Source organism: Elephas maximus, chromosome 17, assembly GCF_024166365.1.
Source record: "Elephas maximus indicus isolate mEleMax1 chromosome 17, mEleMax1 primary haplotype, whole genome shotgun sequence".
Classification (NCBI taxonomy): domain Eukaryota; kingdom Metazoa; phylum Chordata; class Mammalia; order Proboscidea; family Elephantidae; genus Elephas; species Elephas maximus.
In genome coordinates, this window is record NC_064835.1 from 73,618,074 (window position 1) to 73,632,451 (window position 14,378).

A 14,378-nucleotide genomic window follows, 5' to 3' on the forward strand; every position below is an offset into this window, starting at 1 on the left:
GTGATTGGAACCCACCTGGAGGTGCCAGAGAAGATAGGCATGGTGATCTACTGCTGAAAGGTGACCAAACCAAAAGCAAACTCATCGTTGTTGAGTCAATTTCGACTCATAGCAACCCTATAGGACAGGGTAGAACTGCCCTGCAGGGTTTCTAAGAAGTGGCTGGTGGATTCAAACTGCCAACCTTTTGGTTAGCAGCCAGAGCTCTTAACCACTGCACCACCAGGGTCCCCTGAAAGGTCACAGCCTTGAAAATCCTGTGAAGCAGTTCTACTCTGGACACATGGGGTCCACATGAGGCGGAATCAACTTGATGGCAACTAACAACAACAACTAAACTACCACAAAATCAACAGATCAAAAGTACTATCTCAACAGATAGTACATAGATAAAATGAGAAAAAAATTACTAAGGAAGCTACACTTAGGGCAGCAGGGAAAGGAGGTGTAGTCAGTATAGCCACTAGGAGGTCCTAGTTTTTTAGTTTTAGTTTTCCTATACCTTAACATACATAAAATCACTGAAAATTATATACACACACACATACAACAAACATTACATACATACAATTACGCATACAGAGTCAATTCTTGTTATTCATGGTAGTCATGTTCTGTACTCACCGTAAACACTGAATTAGTGAATACTGAGCCATTGCTCCTAGAAAAAATACAGGATTGCCAGCCTTTGGTCACAATGTTTTTGTCAACTGATCAATACATAACCTTATTTTACATGTGTGTCTCTTTAAAGACACCTTATTTACTGTGTATTGTTGAGTCATTAACACTGAAGTCATGCCCTGAAGAAGCTTATCTAACTCACATATTTTTCTCCATAAGGCACATCACAACCTTCTTGCACTTGGGAACACTAAACTGCACTTTTATCACTATGCTTTGGTGCCATTTTAAACAGCAAAATCAACAACAAAAAGCACAAAAATATGAAAGATGTGGCAATAAATAGACTGTGAAAGGACACTAGATTACAGTATGAAAGCTGAAACCAGAAGGCAGTGTTGTCTTGTTCAACCTTAGCTGGAAACACATGCACCAAGCAACTCAAATTTCTTGCTGCTTTGCACAAAAGTGTCACGTGTATTGATTTCAGAGTTACAAGTAAATTTTAGGGAGTAAACAAATTCTCAAATATGGAATCTGTTAATAGAGGATAAACTGTGTATATTTTATATATATATATATATATATACACTATGTATGTCATTTTAATTAATATTTTCTAGATGTGTAAAGGTTATGTGGAAAACGCTGGAAAAAAGGCAGAGCAACTACTTTAAAAACAAAGTTTTAACAACTCTTGTCAAATTATAATTTTTATTGTTCTTATACATTACCCTAATTAAGAAAATGTAGAGAAACTTTTTTAGATGCAGTTCTCTGCTTGAAGACTTTGACTTTAATCTGAAATTTTAAAAAATTGATATGATTGCATGGTCTTTTTAAAGCCTTTGGGCACAAGGCTGATAAAATATAGTTTAAGTTATTGGCATGCCTGTGCAATAAAGCATGTGGGAGAAGTGACTGACAGGCCCGGAGTGTGAATAAGGGAAAACCTATGCTTAGGTCGGCTTCAGTGACTTTATTAACCACACCCTACTTGTAAATTGTAAACTGTCATTCAGTGTAGCGTAGTGATGTTTTAAACAAGTCAGGTTATAGTACCCCTACTTCTTTTGTCGTAATGCCTAAAGGTAAATTCAAGGAATGCTAAAGCTCATAAAAGCATCCATCTGGAAAAAACTAAATAACGAATCTTAATAGTAAAGAGCAATGCAAAGAAGATTTATGACACTATGCATACACATAAATTGTGCATTTAAACATTGTAATTGCTAATTCAAACTTCATTATAGGTTAGCCAGTATTTCTGATTGAGGGCAAAGAAAATTAATTTATTAGTTTTTGGCGGGTTTTGAACCAGTATTTTAAAGCATACTATTAACAATATATACTGAATTAAAGTTGCTATTAATACCAAAAACTTCACTGAACACCTTTACTATCTTCATACAGAACTGTGGTATAATCTCTGCTTCAAACGTATACTCAAAGAGTAATGCATTTTAGGAGAAATGCCTAATTGTACTTTAAAATATTAAACACAAAAAACAAATATACAAATACATATTCACATCGTACTTTTCTAACTGGGCAATTCTGAACTGAAATAAAAGATGAAAATAAACATTACGGTTTACTGACTTCTCACTAGTAATACTCTAAATATGCTTTCTTGAATATAAAATTATTTAACCTCAACTCTTAATAATGGAGCCCTGGTGGGCACAGTGGTTAAAGCTCTTGGCTGCTAACCAAAATGTTGGCAGTTTGAACCCACCAGCTGCTCTTCGGGAGAAAGATGTGGCAATCTGCTTCCATGAAGATTTACAGCCTTGGAAACCCTATGAGACAGTTCTATACTGTCCTATAGGGTCACTATGGGTTGGAGTCGACTGGACGACAACTGGTTTGGGTTTTTTTATTCTTAATAATAAAAATAATACGAACTCATTGAAAAAATTCAAAGAATACAGAAAATGTAATCAATGAAAATCCCCATAATCTTCACCCTCCTTCCCTCACCAAAAAACCTTACCTGCAACAAAGTAATTTTTGTGGTCTTAATTTCAGTAAGCTAATAATTTGAATGCTAGTTTTTAGACAAATATTTTAATCATTTTACCATGAATTATCAAATTGAATTCTGGTCAGTGCTCAACTCTGAGGTAAAGACCTTTCTGAGTAACTGCTCAGCAACTTAGTGCTCAACAGTGACACTTCTAATTTTTTTTATTTCTGAATGATATACCCATGAATGTAACCTTAAGGGACATTAGGTAATCTAGTTTTGATCTATGGATTCCACTGTGAGATCCTTAAGTTTTTCTTATTTTTAGGTAGACAAAACGACAAAACTGTGTCTCAGGAAGCCTATTTACCTGACAAGTAAGAAAAGATAAACACCTGCAAATTGAAGTTTAAAGCCCAAACTAGTTTTGAAGTAACAAGAAGGGGAAAACTAACAGTTCAAATTTCAGTCATTTTTCATCTAAACCCATCAATGTGTGCACTGGCCCATTAATTATGTGACCCAACCCAAAATGATATGTTAGTCTTCCCTTTTACTTTAGGATGACAGCTGTGAGGTAAGATTTTAGTTCAGGAAAAAGAAAGCTATTTCAACTACTTTATTTGTTGGTTTCAAGAATTTACCTGAGTCATGAAGGAAAATGAAAAACTTTACTAAGTGACGATCAAACCAATTATTCTCTTGATCACTCTACCAGAATCAAAATAAAAGGAGAGTTTTATGACTGTATTAGACTCAGCTTTTCTAGATTCATGAAATATTATAAACCAGAGATCAGCAAACTTGCTGTAAAGGGCCAGATAGGAACTACTTTAGGCTTTGTGAACCACACAGTCTCCATCACAACTACTCATCTCTGCTCTTGGGTGCAAAAGCGGCCATAAACAGCATATAAATGAATGAACCAGGCTCAGTGCCAATAAAACTACTTCTGGACACTAAAATATAAACTTAATATAATTTTTATGTGTCACAAAACATTATTCTTCTGCCTTTTTTCAACCACTAAAAAATGTAAAAACCATTCTTAGCTTACAAGCCATACAAAAACAGGCAATGGGTTGTATTTGGCCCAGCACCATGAGCCATGGGCCAACTTGATGGCAGCTAACAACAATGCAGGATTTTGCAACCCCTGTTCTAAAGGATTATTTTGGCCCTTGTTTTACGGTCTTCTTATACGTATGCTTCAAAGGAAAAATATATGACCAAGATGCTGAGTTGTTTTTAAATCTTGCTTAAAGAATTTAATAGATACAAAAAGTCTATCAATGACTTGCCATAATAAATAAGTGGAAGTAATACATACATCTGTGAAAAGAGGCAGTAGAAAAGCTCAATATCATCAGTCAGAACAAGGCCAGGGGATGACTGCAGAACAGACCATCAATTGCTCCTATGCAAGTTCAAGTTGAAGCTGAAGAAAATAAAAAGTCCACAAAAGCCAAAATACAACCTTGAGTATGTCCGTCTGTAACTGAACACCAGCTCAAGAATAGATTTGACACATTGAACACTAATGACTGAAGACCAGATGAGTTGCAGAATGACATCAAGAACCTCAAACATGAAGAAAGCAAAAGGTAATTAAAAAGACAGGAAAGAAAAAATAGACCAAAATGGATGTCAAAACAGACTCTGAAACTTGCTCCTGAACATAAGAGTACATAAAACAAATGGAAGAAATGATGAAGTTAAAGAGCTGAACAGAAGATTTCAAAGGGTGGCTCAAGAAGACAAAGTGTAGAATTATAATGAAATGTGCAAAGAGTTGGAGTTAGAAAGCCAAAAGGGAAGAATATGCTTGGCATTTCTCAAGCTGAAAGAACCGAAGAAAAAATTCTAACCTCCTAGTTGTAATTGTGAAGGAATCTATGGGCAAGATGTTGAATGATGCAAGAAGCATCAAAAGAAGATGGACAAGAGTCACTGTACCAGAAAGAATTGGTTGACGTTCAACCATATGATAGAGAATTGATGGTACTGAAGGAAGAACTCCAAGCTACACTGAAGGCATTGACAAAAAACGAGGCTCTGGGAATTGACGGAATACCCATTGAGACGTTTCAACAAAGAGATGCAGCGTTGGAGGTGCTCACTCGTCTATGCCAAGAAATTTGGAAGACAGCTACCTAGCCAACTGACTGTAAGAGATCCATATTTGTGCCCATTCCAAAGAAAGGTGATGCAACAGAATGCAGAAATTATCAAACAATATCACTAATATCACACTCAAGTAAAATTTTGCTAAGATAATTCAAAAACATTTGCAGCAGTATGTCAACAGAGAACTGCCAGAAAGTCAAGCCAAATTCAGAAGAGGACGTAGAATGAGAGATATCATTGCTGATGTCAGACAGATCTTGGCTGAAACCAGAGAATACCAGAAAGAGGTTTACCTGTGTTTTATTGGCTATGCAAAGGTATTTGACTGTGTGGATCATAAAAAATTATGGATAACACTGCAAAGAATGGAAATTCCAGAACACTTAATTGTGCTCATGCAGAACCTGAACGTAAACCTTTAAGGTAGTCATTCGAACAGAACAAGGGGATATTGCCTGGTTTCAAATCAGGATAGGTGTATGTCCAGGTTGTATCCTTTCACCATACTTATTCAATCTGTATGCTGAGCAAATAATTTGAGAAACTGGACTATATAAAGAAGAATGTGGTGTCAGGATCAGTGGAACACTCATTAACAGCCTGCAATATGCAGATGACACAGCCTTGCTTGCTGAAAGTGAAAAGGACTTGAAGCACTTACTGATGAAGATCAAAGTCTACAGTCTTCAGTAGGGATTACACCTCAACATAAAGAAAACAAAAATCCTCACAACTGGACCAGTAAGTGACATCGCAATAAACAGAGAAAAGATTGAAGTTGTCAAAGATTTCATTTTACTTGGATGCATAATCAATGCCCATGGAAGCAGCATTTAGGAAATCAAAAGATGTATTGCATTGGGCAAATCTGTTGCTAAAGACCTCTTTAAAGTGTTTAAAACCAATGATGTCACTTTGAGGGCTAAGGTTCACCTGGCCTAAGCCATGATATTTTCAATCACCTCATATGTATGCAAATGCTACACAATAAATAAGACTGAAAAAGAATCGATGCCTTTGAATTATGGTGTTGGAAAAGAATACTGAATATACCATGGTCTGCCAGAAGAACGAACAAGTTAGCCATAGTGCTCCTTAGAAGCGAGGATGGCAAGACTTGGTCTCACTAGTTTAGACATGTTATCAGGAGGGACCAGTCCCTGGAAAAGGACATCATGTTTTGTAAAGTAAAGGGTCATCAAAAAAGAGGAATATCCTCAGTGAGACAGACTGACACAGTGGCTGCACAAATGGGCTCAAACAGCAATGATCGTGAGGATGACAAAGGACCAGGCAGTGTTTGGTTCTGTTGTACATGGGGTCACGAGTCGGAACTGAGTCAACGGCACCTAACAACAGCATAAAAACAAACAAAAAAATGAATCCATTGCCACGGAGTCGATTCCGACTCATAGCAACCTTACGGGACAGAGGAGAACCTCCCCAGTGGGTTTACAAGGCTGAAATCTTTACTGAAGCAGATTGCCACATCTTTCTCTCGCAGAGCTGCTGGTGTGTTTGAACCACTGACCTTTCAGTTAGCAACTCAGCACTTAACCCATTGTGCCACCAGGGCTCCTAAAACATACTATAGAGCCTCTATAATTAAAAGTTTGGTATTGGTATCCCAATGGAACAGAGTATACAATCCAGAAATGCCTATGGAAATTTATATGATAAAGGCAGTTCAAATCAATGGAGAAAAAAAAAAATTCAACTTTTTGGTAAGTGGAATCTTTATAACTAAATGACTATATTAGATTTTTTCAAAATGATTAACATTTGATTCACTCCTCACACCATGATAAATTCCAGAAGAACTGGGAATTTAAATGTGAACAAGTGAAGCCATGTAACTGCTAGGCAGACACATTCCCTGTACAACCTGTGAATGGGGGAAATTTTCATAACCGTAAGTGGTATACAAAATGGCCCCCTCAAAGATGTCCACATCCTTTTCACCAAATAAATAACAGATAGCATGACTAGGTAAACCAGCATTTAAAATCCCCAGTCCTTAGAAAAGCAAGCATGAGCATGGTGTGTGTAAGAGTCGGTACTGCTGGTAGCCAAGCTTCTCACACAGAGTCTGCAGGGACAGAGCAATGGCATTCTCAGTCAGCAGTGTGGTGGAATGATCACTGAGCTGTGTATCAAGACACTATGGACAGATTTGGCCCTGGAGCTGACACTCACTAGTTATGACTTTGGACAAGTCACTTCTCTTCTATGGGCTTCCTGATTTCAATACCTATAACCTGAGGACGCTGTATGATCCTGCCTAGGAAAAGTGGACCTCCTGTGGTGCCAGTTTTGCCAACGTAGTCAGCTAAAGGCCTCTTGCTGCTTGTGTATGTGTGTGTATATGCACACGCATGTGTACTGACAAATCATTTCCATCATTTAGAAATCCAGGAAAATAGAACAATATCTTGTGTTTAATGCTAAGAATGTACTCTTTTCTCTTTCCTTAACTTTTTTAAGTAAACTGGATATTTTCAGGTTTTTTTCTTCCCCCAGTCCCTGAGATAACAGAGTTCATTGATATATCCATGTTCTTAGCACAGGAGCTAACATTTTCCTTGAGGGAAATACCAGCCGCTGTAAGAGTGCCAGACACTAACTAACTTTCCAGATAACTGGATAAGTTAGCACTCCTCCACATTGGCCCACTTATTCCAGAAGGTTTTAAGTAAGAAAACTGTCTAGTTTTGTCTAAGGGAAAAAGATAAGATTTGCCTTTATATGATAACCACTAATTTAGTTGTATGTCCTCTTACCCCCATGCACCAGTAGCAAAATTACACGTTACTGATAATAAACACAACCTGAAAAAAATTTTTTTTAATTAGACGTGGCACTTCCTTCAAAGAAAATTCTGGCCCCCTGACCAAGAACATGGATGTCTCAATGAGCTGTCACTTACTGGGGCTTTCTCATTTTTCTAAGTTGGTTTGTCATCACTGTATTTCAATTAGGTTGCTTAGCCCCAATATTTCAGGAAAGGAGATTGTGATGTCAGTGGGTATAAAATCAATCTACCTGCCTCTCAGTTTATGCCTTCCCTGCCCAAACAAATGTAGGCAAGTTACTTTACAGATCAGATGGTAATTAAGCAACTGATATTACCGGGGCAGAGGGAGTGGGGGGGGGGGTAGATGTCTACATCCTGACCTCTGGCACCTGTGAGTATGCTACATTAGATGGCAAAAGACACCTTCCAAATGTAATTAAGGTTACAGACTTAAAATAGATTATCCTGGATTATCCAGGTACACCCAATCTAATCAAAGAAGCCTCAAAAGCAAAGAAATTTCTCTGGCTGGAGTCAAAAAGTTGCGACAGTAGGAGAAGTCAGGGAGATCTGAAATGTGACAGGGACTCAGCTGCTGTTGCTGGGGGAGGCCACATGGAAAGCATGAGGGAATATGAGCAGCCTCTAGAAGTAAAGACTGATCCCTGGCTGACAGCCAGCAATGACACAGGGACTTCAGTCCTACAACCTCAAGGAACTAAATTCAGCCAACAACCTGAATGAAAATCTTCCCCTCATATCCTGCAAATAGTAGCCTATTTCAGCCGACACCTTAATTTCAACCTTTTGAGGCCTTAAGCAAAGGATCCAGCTGAGCTGTGCTGTTCCCCGACGTCTGAACCACAGAAGAGTGAGATAAAAGATAGGTATTGATTTAAGCTGTTGAATTTGTGGTAATTTGTTATAACAGCAATAGAAAGTCAATGTACCATATCTTAAAATCCAGAAGCAAAAAGGAAAAAATGATAAATGCAATACCCTAAAAAATATTTTACAGGCAAAAAAACACAAGCAGAATTTTTAAATATAACAAACAGGGAAAAACACTTGCAAATTAGATCACAGATGAATGTGTTAATATCTCTAATATATGAAGTGCTTCTAAAAGAAAGAAACACGCTGACAGTTCTATAGAAAAATGAGCTAAAGATATGAACAATTTGCAGCAAAACTACACCTAATTGGAAAAATCCAAAAGTTTGTCAACATTTACTCTTGGCAAGGCTACGGGGACACATACCTTCTCATACATGATCGTTATAAGTGCAAAATGGTATAAGCCCTACAGAAGAGAATTGGCCAATATCTAAAAATTACATATGCAGTTACCCTTTGATCCAGAAATTCTACTTCTAGGAATCTATCCCAAAAATGATACCCTGACCAAATGTGTGTGTTTGTGTGTATGTGTATATCTTTATTTATATATATATATGTATATACATATATATGTACAAAGCTATTTATTGCAACACTATTTATTGTAGCAAAAGACTGAACAGAACCTAAATATTCATCAAAAGGAGACTAGATGAATACACTATGGTACATTCACATAATGGAGAACTGTGCAGCTATAAAAAGGAAATATATACTACAATAGCATCATCATCAAGATCTATTATGAGGAAAAAACATGGTGGACAAAGTATGTTACCATTTATATAAACACATTTTTGCTTATTTAAATGAAGGATAAAAAATTAATGTTTTAAACGGCTGTTATAGGAAGGACTAGGGGCTAGGGACCAAGTGTAGAAGCTAGACGTCTTTGAATATGTTGTTTCTGTGGTGGTGGTACTGTGTCATTGAGTTGATTCCGACTCATAGTGACCACATAAGACACAGCAGAACTTCTCCCATAGGCTTTCCTAGGCTGTAATCTTTATGGGAGCAGATCGCCAAGTCTTTTCTCTGGAGGAGCCATTGGTGGGCTTGAACCACTGACCTTTCAGTTGGCAGCCAACCGTTTAACCACTGAGCCACCAGGACGCCTTCAATTAGACTTAAAAACCAGTTAACTTTACATAACTATAGAACAAAATTGGCTTTTTAAAAAAAGCAATCCTAAAAAATGAAACAAAGCTAACTGTATCTAATTGTTGGCATAACAACACAGAGAGGAATTATTCCAAGTAACTTTGAAACAGTATTTGTAACTAAACATCCCAAATTGGTATACCCTAAGGACAAAAAGAACCTTTAACAGAATCTTACCACCTTGGCAGTAATGTTCGTACTGTGATTCTGAGTCACATGTGTAGTGTGGCATAAAGCAAACGATAGTTATGTTAGTTTTATTAAGAACTAGGATTTTCAACATGAGAGAATGGAGATATAACATCAAGGAAGTTAAATAAAAATACTGTAGAACTAAATTTGAATCTGAATTGAGAATTTCAGTATAAACTCATGATGTAGCTTATCTTAAAAAAGCTTTACCATTGGAATAGCCTAGAGACAATGATCATACCAGAATCACAGGGCACCCCTGGCACCCAGATTGTGTTCCCTAAATACCATTTTTTCCACTAAAAGGAACCAGTGCTTCTTGACAAAAAATCCAACTCCAGGTCTGGGATATGAAATGTATGAGCCTGGAGCATCTTGTCATACCAGAAAGCAAGGAAGCTGTTACGGACTGAATTTTGTCTCCAAAAATATGTATTGTAAATCCTAACCCCATACCTGTGGATATAATCCCCATTTTAGGAATAGGACTGTCTTTGTTATGTTAATGAGGTCATATCAGTGGAGGGTGTGTCTTAAGCCATCACTTTTGAGATATAAAAAGCAAACTAGGCACAGAGATAAGGAAGCACTGATGGAGGAAGAAAGATCAACGAGGAACCAAGGAACAGAAGCTGACAAGAGACAAGGATCTTATGTCAGAGCCCATATAAGAGAAAGCCTTCCCCTAGTTCCAGTGCCCTGAATTCAAACTTCTAGCTTCTTAAACTGTGAATATATAAATTTCTGTTGGTTAAAGCCACCTGCCTGTAGTTTCCTGTTACAGTATCACTAGATAACTAAGAAGCTATCAGTAATTAGTGGTAGGGTCATATCAAAAGGACACAAGAACCAACTTGGGTAAAAATGGGATACATTGAGCGTATTCTTGAATTTATGATAGTTAATAATTGATCATCTCTGGAAAACATGTAATTATAAGGAAAAATTAAGCATTCCTACTTCTTTTTATATGAGAATTATACGTAGCCAATAGTTGATGAGGGGAAGTTTCTCCTTACAGAAGTATTCTAACTAATAAAGAAGCTGAGACCAATATTGTAGGACTTGATAACATTATGCCAAAAAGATAAGTTGCTTGTGTTTGCCTTTTTGGGTCAAGATATCACTCGTCTTCCTGCTCTTCCTTATTTTTGACAAGTTATTGACACTTATTTATTGAGTGTCCTAACACTTCCGTCATTATTCTCTCAGTCCCCTGCCTTTTTCCAGTTCTAAAAGATGGGAAAATATTATTTTCCTTAAGAACAGCACAGAAAAAATATGTATTTGGAGGGACAACAAAAACAGAACTAAGTGAACTTGAAGGCAGAAAAAGAATAATGTTATTGAAATATTTTTAAAGGCCTGATATAATTATTTAACCTATGTGAATATTTAATAATGATCTATAATTTTCTTAAGCTGATAATATATCAGAGATTTAGAAGTCATACCAGATTTCCTTTCAGTCTAACTACCGTATTAGCAGTAAGTAACTAAACCAGTTGCCTATGAGACAACTCCAACTCATGGCAATCTCGTGTGTCAGTAAAACTATGCTCCATACGATTTTCAATGGCTGATTTTTCAGAAGTGGATCACCAACATCACCAGGCCTTTCTTCAAAGGTGCCTCTGGGTGGACTTGTACCTCCAACCTGTCAGTTTGTAGTCAAGCGCGTTAACCATCCACACCACTTTAAAAAAAAAATTGTTGACATTTATTGGTTTGCTCTCGGTCTGTTTCTCACAACTTGTAATTATTTTCATAAGAGCAGTGGCTGAAATTCATCTAGTTCAATAGAGATCTCAACAGAGTTCAACAAAAATTTGTTCATATGTATATGAGAATATAATTATTTTCTAAGAACAAATTAAAAAAAAAAAAAACCCAAAACCTAACACTTCTTAAGGATTATGTTTGGGACTTTCTGAATTGTCTAAAAGATAAATATGAAGAGGTCTTGTGAACAGTTCAGTTCTTACTGGGTCTGTGTTCCTTTTAACTTAAAGGCTTTATACTATAATTGCTCTGTAAATATCAGAATTTTCTGTATATTGTGCAGTGTACACAAAGAAGCTGTCAAATGGCTTATCTTGTACTTATCGACTTGTTTATTTTTATGCCTCCAAAAAGCTGTATTTTTTTACAAGAGCATCTGCTACTTTGTAAATATTTTAATGGCTTCTGTTAAGTAGAGCTGTCAGTTTAACAAACAATATTATAAAAGATTTTCATTCTTCCATGTGATTGCACATCTCAAAATGTGTTTTACCCTGAAAATCCTTCGGAGATTTTAGACTGGAAAGGATATCTCCTTTGAAGGCACAATGCCAACAAAAGAATAGATTTAAAGAATAATATACAAGATCACCAAGGAAATAGCGCCAGTGATTTCACAAGACAAATGTAATAACCGCAGTCAGCTCCCTTAGTTCACTTATCTTCCTTTGACTCAGGCAGCATGTTGAAATGGAACAGTACTGGCTTTGGAGCCAGACATTCCAGGTATGAACCTTGACTCTTTTGCCACTTAAGAGATGCTGGTCTAGAACCAGCCAATTAACCTCTTTGACCCTCAGTTTCTGTATCTGCAAATAGGGTAATGATACCTATCTTATAGGGTCATTATAAGGATTAGAGATAATATATATAAAGGGCCTAATTCAATAAAGGTAACAATTAGTATTCTGTTTTACCTACCTAGCTACCAGGATCTCATTCTGTAATCTTTGTCCTTTACACTTTTATTCACCCAGCTTATCTTTTTCCTTCATTTTTTTTTTTATCTACTTCATAGAATTCAAAGTGAGAAAATATTCTAGAGATGATCTAATTTAGCGCTTTTGTTGAACAAATGAGGAAACAGAAACTCAGAGATTAAATGACTTTTCCAGGGGCACAGATAGTTAAAAGCAGAGATCAGAATCCTGGTCTCCTGGGTTTTTCACTGTTTTCCTTCTTGCTGTGAAATGGGATTTGGTAAGACCTGGGTCAGGAGGAGCATGTGTAAGACAGGACAGTGGAAAAATAGTGGGAGAGACAAGAAAAAGATTAAAGAAAAAGAGTGGGGGTGGGGGAGCTTTTCCCTTTTGTTGTAGAGTAGAGCTCAACACACTTTTTTTTTAAAGGACCAGGTAGTAAATATTTTAGGTTTTGTGGGTCATATGGTCTCTGTTATAACTACTCATTTCTGATATTCTAGCACAAAATCAGCTTTAGACAATATATATATGAATGAGTGTCGCTGTGTTCTAATAAAACTTTATTTGGACACTGAAATTTGAATTTCATAGAATTTTCCCGTGTCTCAAAATATTATTCTTTTGATTTTTTTCATCCATTTAAAATGTAAAAATCATTCTACGATCTTGGGCTATATAAAACCAGGTGAAGAGTTGGATTTGGACTATGTATTGCTTGATGACGATCCCTGCTCTAGAGCAAACTCAATGCTTATAGGTGCATAAGCTTGAAGACAAATGGAACACGTGTTTTGCCTTAGTGTCATGGAAACAATAGGGAGTGATGGGGTCTGGGATAAACTGGAGTGGGCAGAAACCACTCTTGTCTCGCAAATTGGAAATGGAGGCCAAATGCTGCCAAATTTTCCAATTTTCTTTTTTTTTTTAAGCCAGAATTCTGGAGTTTTATATTAAATCTCCCAATTTTTAAATGTTGTTAAGTAATTCAAACTAATTTTTAAGTACTATAGGTCAAACATCTGTAAGCTGAATTTGGCACATGGGTTAACAGTTTAAAACCTTTGTTCTAGGAGGGACGCAAAACAAAACAAAATTCTAGGTAATTCCTGCTTTCTAGCAAGCACCTAAATTTCCCCAATTACGTATCTTTCAGCTCAAACCCTTACCCTATCTGCCAGTTGAACACAAAATTGTGACTGAAAGTAACAGGTCACTCAGGCTATAACCACTTCCTACCCTGTCTTCTGCCCCACTTCTGCCCAAATTCTGACTAATTGCAGTTTGCTAGTTTAAGACCTTATGCTTTGTTGATTAGTTGTCTCCAACGTACTAGTTATGCCTAAGACCTTCCCTGGAATTAAATAAGGTTAATACTGTCTTTTAAAATAAAACCACAGTATTACTGGTATAATCTAAGACTTAAATAAATGTCAGAAAGGGCCATTAAATTTAATTCTAATTGTTCTTCTCTTCTACAGACATCTCCCAAAATTCCAGGCATAGTAAATCACTTCTACTGTGGATCTTTCCTTTTATAATCAAGGATATGTGCTTTCAGGGTAGTTATACGTACACTGGGTTTGGTTTTTTTTTTTTTAATAGGTACAAAGGACCCAAAATAAGTCCTTTAGTGTATTTCCAAGAATTTTTCTCCTCCACTTCTGTGTTGTTACTATTTATTTCCCCTGTCCTCTCTCCCTACCCTACTGTCCAATTGTATACTCAAGAACAGGGATTAAGTTTTCTTCATTTTATATCTCCCAGAGTAATTTGCACACAGTAAACTCTCAATCATTAATTGATTAATGATGTTTGCTTGTATGAATGAACAACCAAACCCAACTTTCACATATGAAAATTGTACCATCTAAGGACTACAATAGACTGAGATTCGTACATTTTAGCT

General features: G+C 36.6%; 1 protein-coding gene across 7 annotated transcripts in view; it reads left to right on the plus strand.

The window, feature by feature from the left end:
• The window catches only part of WDPCP (WD repeat containing planar cell polarity effector), a 399,715-nt gene that overhangs the window by 316,646 nt on the left and 68,691 nt on the right, over window positions 1-14,378 (plus strand). Inside the window, exon 16 of one of the 7 annotated variants that reach the window (XM_049856222.1) lies at window positions 9,023-9,069. The exons of the other annotated variants lie outside the window; for them this stretch is intronic. Coding sequence (XP_049712179.1) covers window positions 9,023-9,033 — 11 coding nt within the window. The 3' untranslated portion in view covers window positions 9,034-9,069. Of the gene's footprint in view, window positions 1-9,022; window positions 9,070-14,378 lie in introns of those variants that run through there. 7 annotated transcript variants of the gene reach the window in all.